Source organism: Cynocephalus volans, chromosome 5, assembly GCF_027409185.1.
Source record: "Cynocephalus volans isolate mCynVol1 chromosome 5, mCynVol1.pri, whole genome shotgun sequence".
Taxonomy (NCBI): Eukaryota; Metazoa; Chordata; class Mammalia; order Dermoptera; family Cynocephalidae; genus Cynocephalus; species Cynocephalus volans.
The window spans coordinates 135,488,564-135,501,051 of record NC_084464.1 but is presented as its reverse complement, the minus strand read 5'-3'; the positions used below and the strand labels follow the sequence as shown (position 1 = coordinate 135,501,051).

The window sequence follows — 12,488 nt, the reverse complement described above, 5'->3', positions numbered from 1 at the left end:
AGAATATAAGAAACTAATGAATATCTGTAAAAAGTAACATACACTTTAAAAATAATGCTGTTTTCCATAGATCTAGTGTTTGCAAGCACAGCTCACCATTTTTGCTGTTTTAAAGTGGTCAAGAGATACAGTACTTTTGAAATACTAATTTTTTTTATATATTTAAGTTTTTCAGAGAAAAAGAATTTTTTTATAATCAGCCATGAATTCAAACCATGATCCTAAAATTATCACAGACCTTAAAATTGGCTCCCTTGTGATGTCTAAAATCCTTATTTATAACCTCTGAAAGTCTCACATTCTTTACCTCTCTCTTCTATATCCCTTCCCCACAGAGAAACTACGAACATTATCTTTCATCAGTGGATCTTAAAAGAGAAGTCTTATCAGAAGAAGTACCAGGGAGAACCTCCCTACTTCTTGATTGCCACTCTTCCAACAACTGAGATGTTCTCAGTCTTTGATTTCTAACACTATTGCTTTTGCTTAATTTACTTAATTGTTGAGTGCACTGTTCTGTCTGAACACTTTAGGTGCTACTGTGGCTCTTTAACCAGTAGTGTCCCAAAAGGCTGAATCTGCTTCCAACAAATACAAATTCCAGATTACTTCATAACATATCAAGCCCATGGACTATTAAAAAAGATCATCTTTTTATAAATGTTTGTCCAGTGAGAAAAGTTCTTAGGAAGATAAATATCATATGTGGGACAATGTCACATGACTGGGGGAAAGAAGAACCAGATAATATAATTACCTTTGTGAAACTTTATATTGTTAATTTTACTTGTAGTATGAAAGCTCTTCGGAATCTTAAGCCAAAGGCAATCTGTGTTGTACGTAAGAAGCTAGCTCCTGTTTTCAATTTCATATTTCATACCAAAAATCATATATGGTCGTTTTAAATTCACATTTAAAAATTAAATTTAATTAGCTGATATTTAACAAACATTCCTTAATACCGTAATTGTTAACATTTAAAAACAAAAATTTTTTTAAAAGATGACCGGTAAGGGGGTCTTAACCCTTGACTTGGTATTGTCAGCACCACACTCTCCCAAGTAAGCTAACCAGCCATCCCTATATTAGGGATCTGAACCTGCCGCCTTGGTGTTATCAGCAACACACTCTCCCAAGTGAGCCACAGGCCGGGCCTTGTTAACATTTTTTGAGTCAAGAGTCTCTTTGATACTTGAAAGTTTTGCCCTCTCTTCTCATATTCACACAGATGTACACATACATGAAAGTTTGCATAAAACTGTAGGTTGTCTGAGAGGTCTTGAAGTGCTCCTTGAACTCCCCCAAATTCAGAAACTGTCCCCTAAGAGTATGCTACATGGGAAAAAATGAGTATTTTTAGAAAAGTATGGATAAATTATAATTTAACTAAAAATGTTAGTCAAGTACTATTACACAGTTGTTAGCCTACACATTCTCTTCATTAAAATTTAATTTAAAAATGATCCCAGGTATTGCTATATACCTGGAGATATATATACCTGTTTACCGAGAGATAGTTCTGGAGGTAATCCTGGAAAGGAGTTCCCAAGGGCAATACTCAGCTACCTTTTTCAAAGTCTTTTAAAAGATATCCCATAATTTCTTACCACTATTTCCTTGATTCTTTCTTTTCATATAACCAGTTATCAGTATGCAGAGCTCTCTCTGGGAAGAAATTCTCTTTGAATCAGGAATGTTTAAGGAACCCTCTGAGAGGATCATTAGACATTCTTACTGAGTATTGTTGCCATATGGATTACTTGAAGAGCATAGGCTATTTTTCAGGTGGTTGTCTAACTGAAAGTAAAGCTCAAGAGAATAAAATACTACTAGGCATCTTCCCCAGTCAACATCTTTCGTGTCATTAGGAATACCTGGAACTGTTCAATTATACCTTGCAGCCATTAAAATAACAGATATTTGAGTGAAGCTTGTGTAATGAATATATCAGGTGTGTAAATGAGTTTTAAAATCTTGATTAAATAAGCAGAAGTCAGCCTCTTATGGGCAAATGCAAGTCGGTTTATGTTTAGGGTGGTATTCTAGAAGAGTCAAGTCTAGAGGAAGTGTTTTCCTCAACGCTCACAGTTACACTTCTCGCTCTCAATCCATTCATATTGAAAATGATGAGTAGTGACTGATGAAGCACAAATCAGCCATACTCTCTTGGTTATTATGGTTTGATATCGAGGTGTCATTGTATGCTTTGGTTCTTACTCATTTCCAGGAATCACTCTGCATGACGAACCTGTTGATTGGGCTGCAGCAGGTGATCATGTTAGTCTTACTTTGGTTGGGATGGATATCATCAAAATCAAGTAAGTGAGAAAATGAGTTGAAGCAGCCATTGTCTTGGGTATAGGACCTCAGAACACATAAATTTTGCAATCCACTAGCTCAATTTTTAATCTCATTTGGCCAAAAATAGACATTTGTGGAAGTATAAGCGAAACCTACTTAAAATCAGAATTAATGCCTATCAGCACAAGTACACTTGGAATGTTCTTTGAATGAAAGCAGTAATGTATGAAAATGATGTAAAGTTAATAATAGTTTAAAGCCATGCTTTAACCAAGAAGGGAATACTTAGAAAAAGTCCTTAATTTACCTAATTATTTTATTTTTTTTGTAAATGGTTTGAGAGGTATTCCTATTTGATGTAAATTTATTTGTCCCCCACCTACCTACCCTCTTTTTTATTACAGTGTTGGCTGCATATTTTGTGGTCCCAAAGAACCCATTAAAGCTTGCACTCGATTCAGAGCCCGAATTCTCATCTTTAATATTGAAATTCCTATCACTAAAGGATTTCCTGTAAGTGTCGAAGTGTTTTATTTTTATTCTTGTTTTTATAAATTCGAAGTAACTAATCCTAAAAAGTAATAACTTTCATTACAAGTGGTGATGCTATATTTATTTTCAGTTAACATCTTATTACTCCAATATAGAAAAATGTAAATTAGAATTTGGAAATCATTTTTATTTTGATCCTTGATCCTGAGGATGTTTTCAGAGATACTGAGAAGATATTTCATAATCTATTAGATACACATTGTTGTTAATGATGAAATTTATCCAGGGAAAATGGTAGATATGTTTTCACTGTGTTTTAAAGATTACCTTACTAATCTTTTTAGATTGGGTCTTTATGTTTTTTGTTTCATTTAATATGCTTATCTATAGTTTTTCTGATTATAGAAGTAATAAATTATTTTAGAAAATTTTGGAAAACACAAAAAAATACAGAAAAGAATGCTCTATAATTGCATAATCCATAGAGATCTACTCTTTACATGTCACTGTATTTTTATGTGTATAAATTATCCTGGGGATCCTCAACATGTGGTAAACTTTAATTGTGCTGAAGCAACACAGTCAGACCCTGTATGCTGTGAAGTTGGTTTGCAGGTCATCGTTGACCAGTGTCCTTTGAACATACACATTTTATGGAAAGAGGGGGATTTTATGCCATAATCTAGGAAAGATACTACTTGTGAATAGCCTGAATTCCTTGTTTTATGTGTAATTTTTTCCATATATTAAGGACCATACTCTTTATAGTTTGGTACCTTGCTTTTGTCACTTAACAGAGAAGCATTTTTCCATTAGTTTTTTTTTGTCTGATCCACTCATATAGTACAGACTCTGTGTGATGGTAAACAATGTTTCTCAGTGGGACTAAATGCTTTGCCTTTGAAATGAATCATCTTCACCTTTTGATACATCTTTGATATAAAAGTATGACAGATATAGTAATTGACCTTTAAATTATTTTACATTAGTGATAGTGTTTTAGAGGTTGGGAATAAATTTATTTAGCTCATTTAAATTCATTTTACAATTATATGCCATATTCGAGATAAGTACTTTGCTTATAATTCTTTGTAATTATTTCCATATAAATTTGATTCAATAAAACCTGTATTTGTAAGATACTGTTTAAGTACTTTACTTGTATAATTATTTTCTGTTTCTTCCATACACTAAAAAAGGAATAAAAGCATCTCTCCAAAATTATAGTTGAAAATATTTAAATATTCAGAATTCATGTTTTGATCGGCAAGTTAACTACAAGTTAACTGCTTATGAGTGAATGGAACTCATTCATAGAAAGCAGTATGTCCTATGGGGAGAAGGCGGAGAGGTTGGTTACTGCATGTTTTTACTCATGCAATGGTATTTGCCAATGGAGAGGTAGAGAGGTCAAGAGGTGAATAGTTACTTTGAATAGTAATACTGTCTTCCTGTCTACTGTAGTTTCTTAAAAATAAGCAAGAATAGAAAGTTTTTCAGCGTCACTATATGTGTTTCTACCCGCATATATTGATTCACAAATACCAGGATGAAATTTGTTCAGAAAAAAGTGGTCATATTTTGTCAATCAGCCTGCTCCCAAAGGGGAAAAAACTTCAAAAAAATTTCGTTAACCAAGAAAAGGCTTCCTAAGCAATTAAAATTTCACTGTTTAGGGACTAACTCCTTAACGCTACATAAATAAATTTAGGTTTCCCTTAGTTTATATGGTAAACCTTATTTTTTAAGAAGAAACAATACAAGGATGGATTAGACTTTAACTGAATTTACATTTGATTTTTTTTTTTATTTTGATAAAGTATAAATGACATGAACTTTACCATTTTGACCATTTTTAAGTGTTCAATTCAGTGAATTAAGTACATCCACAGTGTTGTGCAACCATTACCACTTTCCATCTCCAGAACTTTTTCATTATCCCAAGCTGAAAATGTGTACCCATTTAAACATTATCTCCTTCCCCTATCCCCAGGTAACCATTAGTCTACTTAATTTCTTTCTGAATTTGCCTGTTCTGGGTCCCTCATGTAAGTGGGATCATACAAATTTGTTCTTTTGTATTTGGCTTATTTCACTTATTATAGTGTTTTTATGGTTTATCTATGTTGTAGCATGTATCAGAATTTCTTCCACTTTTAAGGCTGGATAACATTCCATTGTATGAATATACCACATTTTGTTTATCCGTTCATCTCTTTGATGGACATTTGAATTTTTTCCATCTTTTGGCTATTGTCAGTAATGCTGCTGTGAACATGTATATGTAAATATCTGTTCAAATCCTTGCTTTCAGTTCTTTTGGCATTACCTAGGAGTGGAATTGCTTCATCATATGGTAATTCTATGTTTAACTTTTTGAGAAATTGCTAAATCATTTTCCACAGCAACTGTACCAGATTCCTCCTAACAGTGCACAAGAAAGTTTTTTTTTTTTTTATAATGGGTATAAAGTGGTATCTCATGGTGGTTTTGATTTGCATTTCTCTAATGATTAGTGATGTTGAGCATTTTTTCATGTACTTATTGGCTGTTTGTATATCTTCTTTGGAGAAATGTCTATTCAAGTCCTTTGCCCATTTTTGAATTAGGTAATTTTTTTGCTGTTGAGTTGTAGGAATTCTTTGTATATTTTAAGTATTAATCCCTTGTCAGATACATGGTTAGTGAATGTTTTCTCCTATTTTGTGGGTTGTATTTTCATTCTCTTGATAGTGTTCTTTGATGCACAAAAGTGTTTAATTTTTCTTTCGTTGCCTATGTTTTTGGTGTTATATACAAGAAATCATTGCCAAATCCAATGTCATGAATTTTTTTTTTTTACCTCTAAGAGTTTTACAGTTTTAGCTCTTATGTTTAGGTCTTTGATCCATTTTGTGTTAATTTTTGTATATGGTATAAAACAAAGCTTCACCTTTATTCTTTTGCATGTGGATATCCAGTTTTCCCAGCACCATTTGTTGAAAAGACTGTCCTTTCCCTAATGAATGGTCTTGACACCCTTGTTGAAAATCAAATGACCATATATTTGTTGATATTTTAAAAATATGGGTTACCTAAAAGTTTAAAGAAAATAACTTTCATGGTTCCCCTTGCACTTCTGTTTTCTAAATTTCAAACTGTTTTGACCAGAAAATTTTAGCAGTGTCAGTGTTTCTGCAGTCAAACAGCATCAAATGGTATTTACAAACCAACTAAACTTTCATAGCTTTTCTACTTCCTGGGAAGGTATAGTCTTTCCACTGTACCTAAACTATGGACATATTGCATATTTATTTATTTATTTATTTGCTGTGAAGGTATTTTTATTTATTTGTTTTTAATACTACCATTCACAACTACATGGATGAATTTAGAGAAAATTATATTAAGTGAAACAAATCAGGCACAGAAAGAGAAATACCGCATGTTCTCACTTATTTGTGGGAGCTAAAAATAAATAAGTAAATAAATATACAAACAAATAAACGGTATGGGGGGAGAAGACACAAGAATCACAGCAATTCCTTGAACTTGTTAAGACAAGTGAACAGATATGAGGTAGTGGTGGGGGGGAGGTGAGGGGGGGGAGAGAAATGGGTAAAGGGGCATATTGCATATTTAATACTTATTAATTGAATGAGGATAGTCAGTGTAACTATGTTCTGGTTTGGATTAGGATTTATCCAAGCCTTAGCTTCCTCTTTTATAAAATGGAAGGTTCTATTCTTGTGATTTCTACAGCCCCTCAGTAAGGTAAAGAGGGAAGAGCTTGGGATTTGTAGCTCCAACTGGCACGTAGCATTATGGCCACGTTAAGTTACTTAATCTTTTTGATATTAATTTTCCTTAAATATAAGACGTGAATAATAATAGTTAATATATAAGCTAATATATAAAGACATCAATTAAGAGAATATTTACTAAGCACCAGGCACTACTTTAAAATAATATTATCTGATTTTCCTCATTTTAGTAATAAGGAACCTGAGACTGGGAATTTTGGGTGTAGAGGATTGATAAAGAACTTGTCCCAAATCATACAGCTTGAAAGTGATTTGAACCCAGGTCTGTCTGACTTCAAAGCCTGTATAAATTAGATTAAATAGTGCATATATATCATGTCATACAATGCTTGGCACTCACTGTAACTTAAATATTTATTTTTCTTTTCTTTGTACCTCTATATTTGTAATGTATTACTCTCATTATTCAGCAATGAATACAGTAATTACTGCTGCATATGACATCCCCCTTCCCTCATTTTTATGATGAAGCTATTCATACTTGTTGAATATCTAATTTGCCAGGGACTGTGTTGATCCTAGTGAATTCTCTTCACAACCCTGTAAAAAGCCTACCTATTTTATAGCTAAGGAAACTGAGGTACAGACATATTAAAGTGAAAGAGTTGGGATTCAATCCAATTCTTTCCTGCTACTCCTAATAACAACAACAACAGCAATTGTTCTGAATGATAAATTCTTTTACTTAATCTTTACAACAACCCTGAGATGTTGTTATCCTTCACCTTTACAGATGAAAAAACTGACAGGAGGGTTGTGCGGTTTACTGAAGTTTACACAGTACGAGGTGGGGTAGGAATTTGGACTGCCTCTCATGGCCTTTTTCCCTTATGTAAGTTAAGTGATTAGAGTGGTGGGACTTAGAGGAAGCAACTGGAGATCCTGAAAAACTCCAAGCAGTAGAACTGAATTGAATATAATTAAATGTAAGTGCCAAAGAAAAGGCCAGAGATGCTATGGTAAATAGTTTTTAATATTACAATTTTTTATTTTAGGTACTGTTACACTACCAAACTGTCAGTGAACCTGCCGTTATTAAACGATTGATCAGCATCTTAAACAAAAGCACCGGTGAGGTCATGCAAAAAAAGCCCAAGTGAGTGTTTTAATGCAGAAATCATAAACACAAACAAGTTAAGCAAATTCCTTACAGATTAACTCATTTGTGTAGTATTTCTCTTGGTGGTAAGTGAAATCTATTTTTACTTGTTCCAGAAATCATTTTTCTCAAGGACTAGATTAAAGCAAACATAAAAACAAACTCCTGTTTAGGTATGAGTGCTAGATATAATTTCTGTTATCTATGATGGTGGGGGATGTGAATCGTAAATAAAAAAATGTAAATATAAATTTATCTATATGTATACTGATGTAAAAACAAGGACATTTCAAAAACCAGTCCTACATTTTTAAAGATGAATTTGAATTATGTGTAGCCACTGTTTCCAAATTTTAGCTGCTTAACTTTCTTATCAACTCCTTAATGAGGTCATTCCCTATGCCAGGGAGAGAATGATCTGCACACTCTGTAGCACCTAGTTTTTCCCCACCTGCAAAGTATTTGGTAATCACCTCTGTGTTGTATTCCCTGATTACCATTAATGTCCAGGCCTGTGTATGGATAGTTCCTCTTTGGCTGAGACAAGCTCAGAATTTTTCAAAGGAAGTACTTCCTGAGAAACTAAGTACTGTAAATAAAAACGAAATACAAAAGACTAGAGATGAATGTTACAAAATACTGATTTCTTACCCAAATTCAACTAAAGGCTAATGGGCTTGGCTGGTTCAGCTTTGGGGTTTTCCTGTTCAACCATATGGGGAATCCCACCCAAAACCCCCCTTTTTCAATCCTTGGGTGTTCTTCGTCTTCTGCACCTGCATAAGAGGCAGTGGGTTAATGGGTTGGCTGCAAGTGGAAGAGAACATCTCCATACTGCTCTAAAGTCATGCCTTATTCTCTGTTAGTTAGGAGAAAGGGCTGCTTTACCTCTCAAAGGTAGTTCTTTATTTTTAACCTGAGTCTTTGGCTTCTAGCATGAGTGTTTGCTATAATGTTCTGACTAACATTTCATGAGGACCACTATTTTCTAGATTCTATCATGAATGCTTTCATATGATTTATATTCTCAGCAATCATATAAAGTAGCTAGCAAAGTGACACAAAGCTCCCAAGTGGCAGAGGCAGGATGCTAAACCAGTCAGTTGGTTTACATAAATTATGTTCTTTTGTGCAGGAGCCAGGTTGGTGGACGCAGACAATTGATTTGGAGAATTTTTAATCTGAAATTGGCTCAGTACATCTAATCCTGAGTTTTCTCCTCCCTGTTCCTGCTACAGAATCCTAGCTCAGTGATGCTAGGGTTTAGTAATATTCTCATGTTAGTTTTACTTGTCCCCTTATGTATAGCTTTGACCTTTTCTCTCATCTAGCAGCAACACCATTTGGCCTTTCTCCTTCACTCTAGTTCAGGGATATGATAGACTCTTGATTGCTTCATGTGGAATGGAATTGAACTTTCTAGAAACTAAATTAAGCATAAGTCATGAATATATTATATACTCTCTTTCCTACAGAATTGGACTTTGGGCTGAAATCATCCAGAGCCAATGTTATGAAATGTTAGTCTATTTTTAAAGAAACTTGCTTAGTCTATCTGTCTTCCCTGAACTAATCTATTAGAAGGAGAGTTTACAGTTTCTGTCTCTATCCTTCAGAGTATATGAAAACTAAATTAAAGAGCATTTCCAAAATGTGCCTTTTTAGGTTCTCCTTTCAGTAAAACTGAGTGGGGCCCATGCACAGGGATTTTTGTTTTTTTGTTTATTGAATTGTGTGAAACCATTTATAATCTGGCCAATGCCTTATCTCCCCTCCATTTATAAGTTTCATATTGTAGAAAAGCTCCTTATGTTATTTTGTCCTGGACTCCTGCTAAGGAACCATTATTCCTATGTGGAGGGAGAGAGAGAGAGAGTGATTGATTGGTTGATTTAGAGGAGTCTTGGCACCAGGAGATTGTCCTCTTTAAAGATAACTTCCTAACCCACTTTCCACAAATTAGAATTTTACTGGGAAAGACATAGGGCATTGTATACCTCTTTTAAAATGCAAATACCTCCTATAGTATTAAGCCTTAGTATCACTTTCTTTATAAGATAATTGAACTTCTTAATTTCTTGAGGAAATAAAAGGGAAAGCATTGATCAGGAAGGGCCTTGAGCATTTTAGGTTATAGTTAGTACTTCAAGGGATAGAGTTGTATTTGGAAGATGGGTAAAAATACATGTATGAACTACCTAAGGTTTCTTAAACCTGGAATTACTCCTCTCATTTATTTCAGCTAACCTAGAAAAATTCAAAAGCATGTATTTTTATTAAAAAAATCTTTTTCTTTTTGGTTTTTGAAAAACTAAGTTGATCTGTTGATTGAATGTGAAATAATTATTTTTCAGGTAGTTTTCACATTATTCACTTCTATCGTATATCTGTTTGTTCCCTTTTCTTTTTTCCCTAATAGGTTGTTGACTAAAGGTCAGAATGCATTGGTAGAGCTACAGACACAAAGACCAATAGCTCTTGAGCTATACAAAGACTTTAAGGAACTGGGGAGGTTCATGTTGCGTTACAGTGGTTCTACAATAGCTGCTGGTGTTGTCACTGAGGTATTTTAAAGTGACAGATTATATATCCATGATTATGATGTCTTTTCTTTTTTACCTTTTATGGATGAGTACTGAGATGTTATGGCTTAAGGGAAACACAGTTATGGTATTAGAACAAGAAATTAAAATTTATATAAAAAATTTAAAAGAATGACAGGGAGAAAATGTTTGGTATTAGACCTTATCATAGTGAGAATTCCAAAGTATATTCTCCACCAGTGATATGGCTCAAAATTAAAGGAAGTCTGTTGAAAAATAGGGCTGTAAGTATGCAATCTAAATTATGAGAATACAGACGTAGAGTCAGATGAGCTGGGACTAGTGATTTTGTTTAATAAAAGAACCCTCATTCAATTTTTTTCTTTAAATAACTTGCTTTCAGTCCACTTGAGATGATTCACTCAAAAAGTTTAATTAACATTTTAGTTATGTTTGTGAAAGGTACAGTTGAGTTTTGGAGAAAATATACAGGAATGAACCAGAAAATTTCAGTAATTTAAATTTTCTTCCACATAATCATAATTAATATGAATATTATATTTTAAAGGTGACTTCATTACTTCATATGATTGTTTTCTGCGTAAAACTAATTTAATTGGATATATGCTATACTTTGAACACAGAGCTTTAAGTTGAATCATAATTCAATTACACATGTATCATGTAAAATCTTTAAAGCACCAAGAAATGTGGTGTATATCATTTATACAAAGTACATGTGGAAGACAGTGTGAGGCTGATGTGAAGAGAACCACCTCTGGAATTAAACTGCCCATTTGTGTTCCTGCTCCATCGACTTCTAGCAGCACAAGTACATTTCTCCTTCAATTTGTTCATCTATAAAAATAGGGTAGTAGAATCTGCCTTCTAGAGTTGTGAAATGAAATGATCTATATAAACTACTTGGCACGGTAATTGCATTCAATAAATAAAGCATTCAGTAAATGTTACCTAATATCATTGTCTTCAACATCACATTTAATCTGTCAAGGCATTCTTTATAAAGATCATTCTAAAGATAGGATACAGTTTTCTTGGGGAAAATAATGGAGATATTATAGTAAATCTTAGAATGACTAGGGAAGGGAGAAAGTTGCAGGAAAAAGTTTCTTGATATAATAATTATTTCACTGTCATTTTCCCTGTTTTGTTATTGTTGTTCTTATAATGCAATTGATTAAATTATAGCAAATATCTTCTTTTTTCTTTACAGATAAAAGAATGATGGGTCAGAATTTCTACCATGTTTTCAAATGCAATGAAATAGCTACCCTTAGTTTTTAAAGAATCCAGTTATTCAGTTAAAGGAACAATGTGCAATTGATATTTTTTTAAATGAGAGAGAATATGAAAGCTATAATTAGCTGCAAAGAAGTATTAATAATCACTCCTGCAAAAATTTCAAGTTTCCAACTGGCAAAGAAAGGCTAGTATTGCACTTTCATTTAAAAAACCAGCTTTCCATTTGAAATGTTAAAAAGTGGATTTTCTTTGCTGAGATTTATGGAAAGTATCAGAAATAGAAGATATGAATCATCATGAAATTAACTCTGTTTCCAGCCAAACCATGAAATATTTGTAGTTTTCTCTTTTGATTCAACTATACTGCACATGTTTTAAGGAAAAGTACATAAATTGGGTTTTGGATGTAGTTGATATTTGACTTGGGAACTTCCTTTAGTTAACTCTAAGAAAAGATTTGCTGAAGGTTGTAAAAAAGGTATTTTGTGTTGAATGTAAGAATGTCCCTCCGAACAAGAAAATTTTTGAAAGTTTAATTTGGAATTAGTGGAAGCTGTTCCTTTGGTAACCAAGATATTATTTAAGTTGTAAAGCCAGCTAATAAAATGCCTGCGTTTGAGCATAATGCAAAGTGTGTTTTGTTCCTTAGATATTTATAAGATTCTCGATCACTATCACTGAATATGACTTGGGGGTTTTATGGGATTTTTTTCACCTAAGAGTTTTGTGGCTTTTTCACATGAATTCTTGTTTTTTATCCTAACAGCAGATCAAAGTTATTCTCATCTACTTCTAACCATAACTTGTAGCATTCGAACTTTTAGAATTACATATATGACTACTATATCTTTATCTTGTATAGCTTGTAGAATGTAAGTCCCCCGTGAATAACAGTCATGTTTTTCTTTAAAGTTTCAACAATAGACCCCAAGGTTTACTTACTTAGCAAGTATTTGTTGAGCTGCCTCCTGGGTACAAGGAGTTTAA

General features: G+C 33.3%; 1 protein-coding gene across 1 annotated transcript in view; it reads left to right on the top strand.

Moving 5' to 3' along the window:
- HBS1L (HBS1 like translational GTPase) overlaps nt 1-12,126 on the top strand; it is a 76,293-nt gene extending 64,167 nt beyond the window's left edge. The window contains exons 14-18 of the mRNA XM_063097239.1: nt 2,228-2,318; nt 2,706-2,814; nt 7,592-7,692; nt 10,115-10,259; nt 11,473-12,126. Of these exons, the coding sequence (XP_062953309.1) occupies nt 2,228-2,318; nt 2,706-2,814; nt 7,592-7,692; nt 10,115-10,259; nt 11,473-11,484 (458 nt within the window). The 3' untranslated portion in view covers nt 11,485-12,126. The remainder of the gene's footprint in view (nt 1-2,227; nt 2,319-2,705; nt 2,815-7,591; nt 7,693-10,114; nt 10,260-11,472) is intronic.
- The last annotated feature ends 362 nt before the right edge of the window (nt 12,127-12,488 follow it).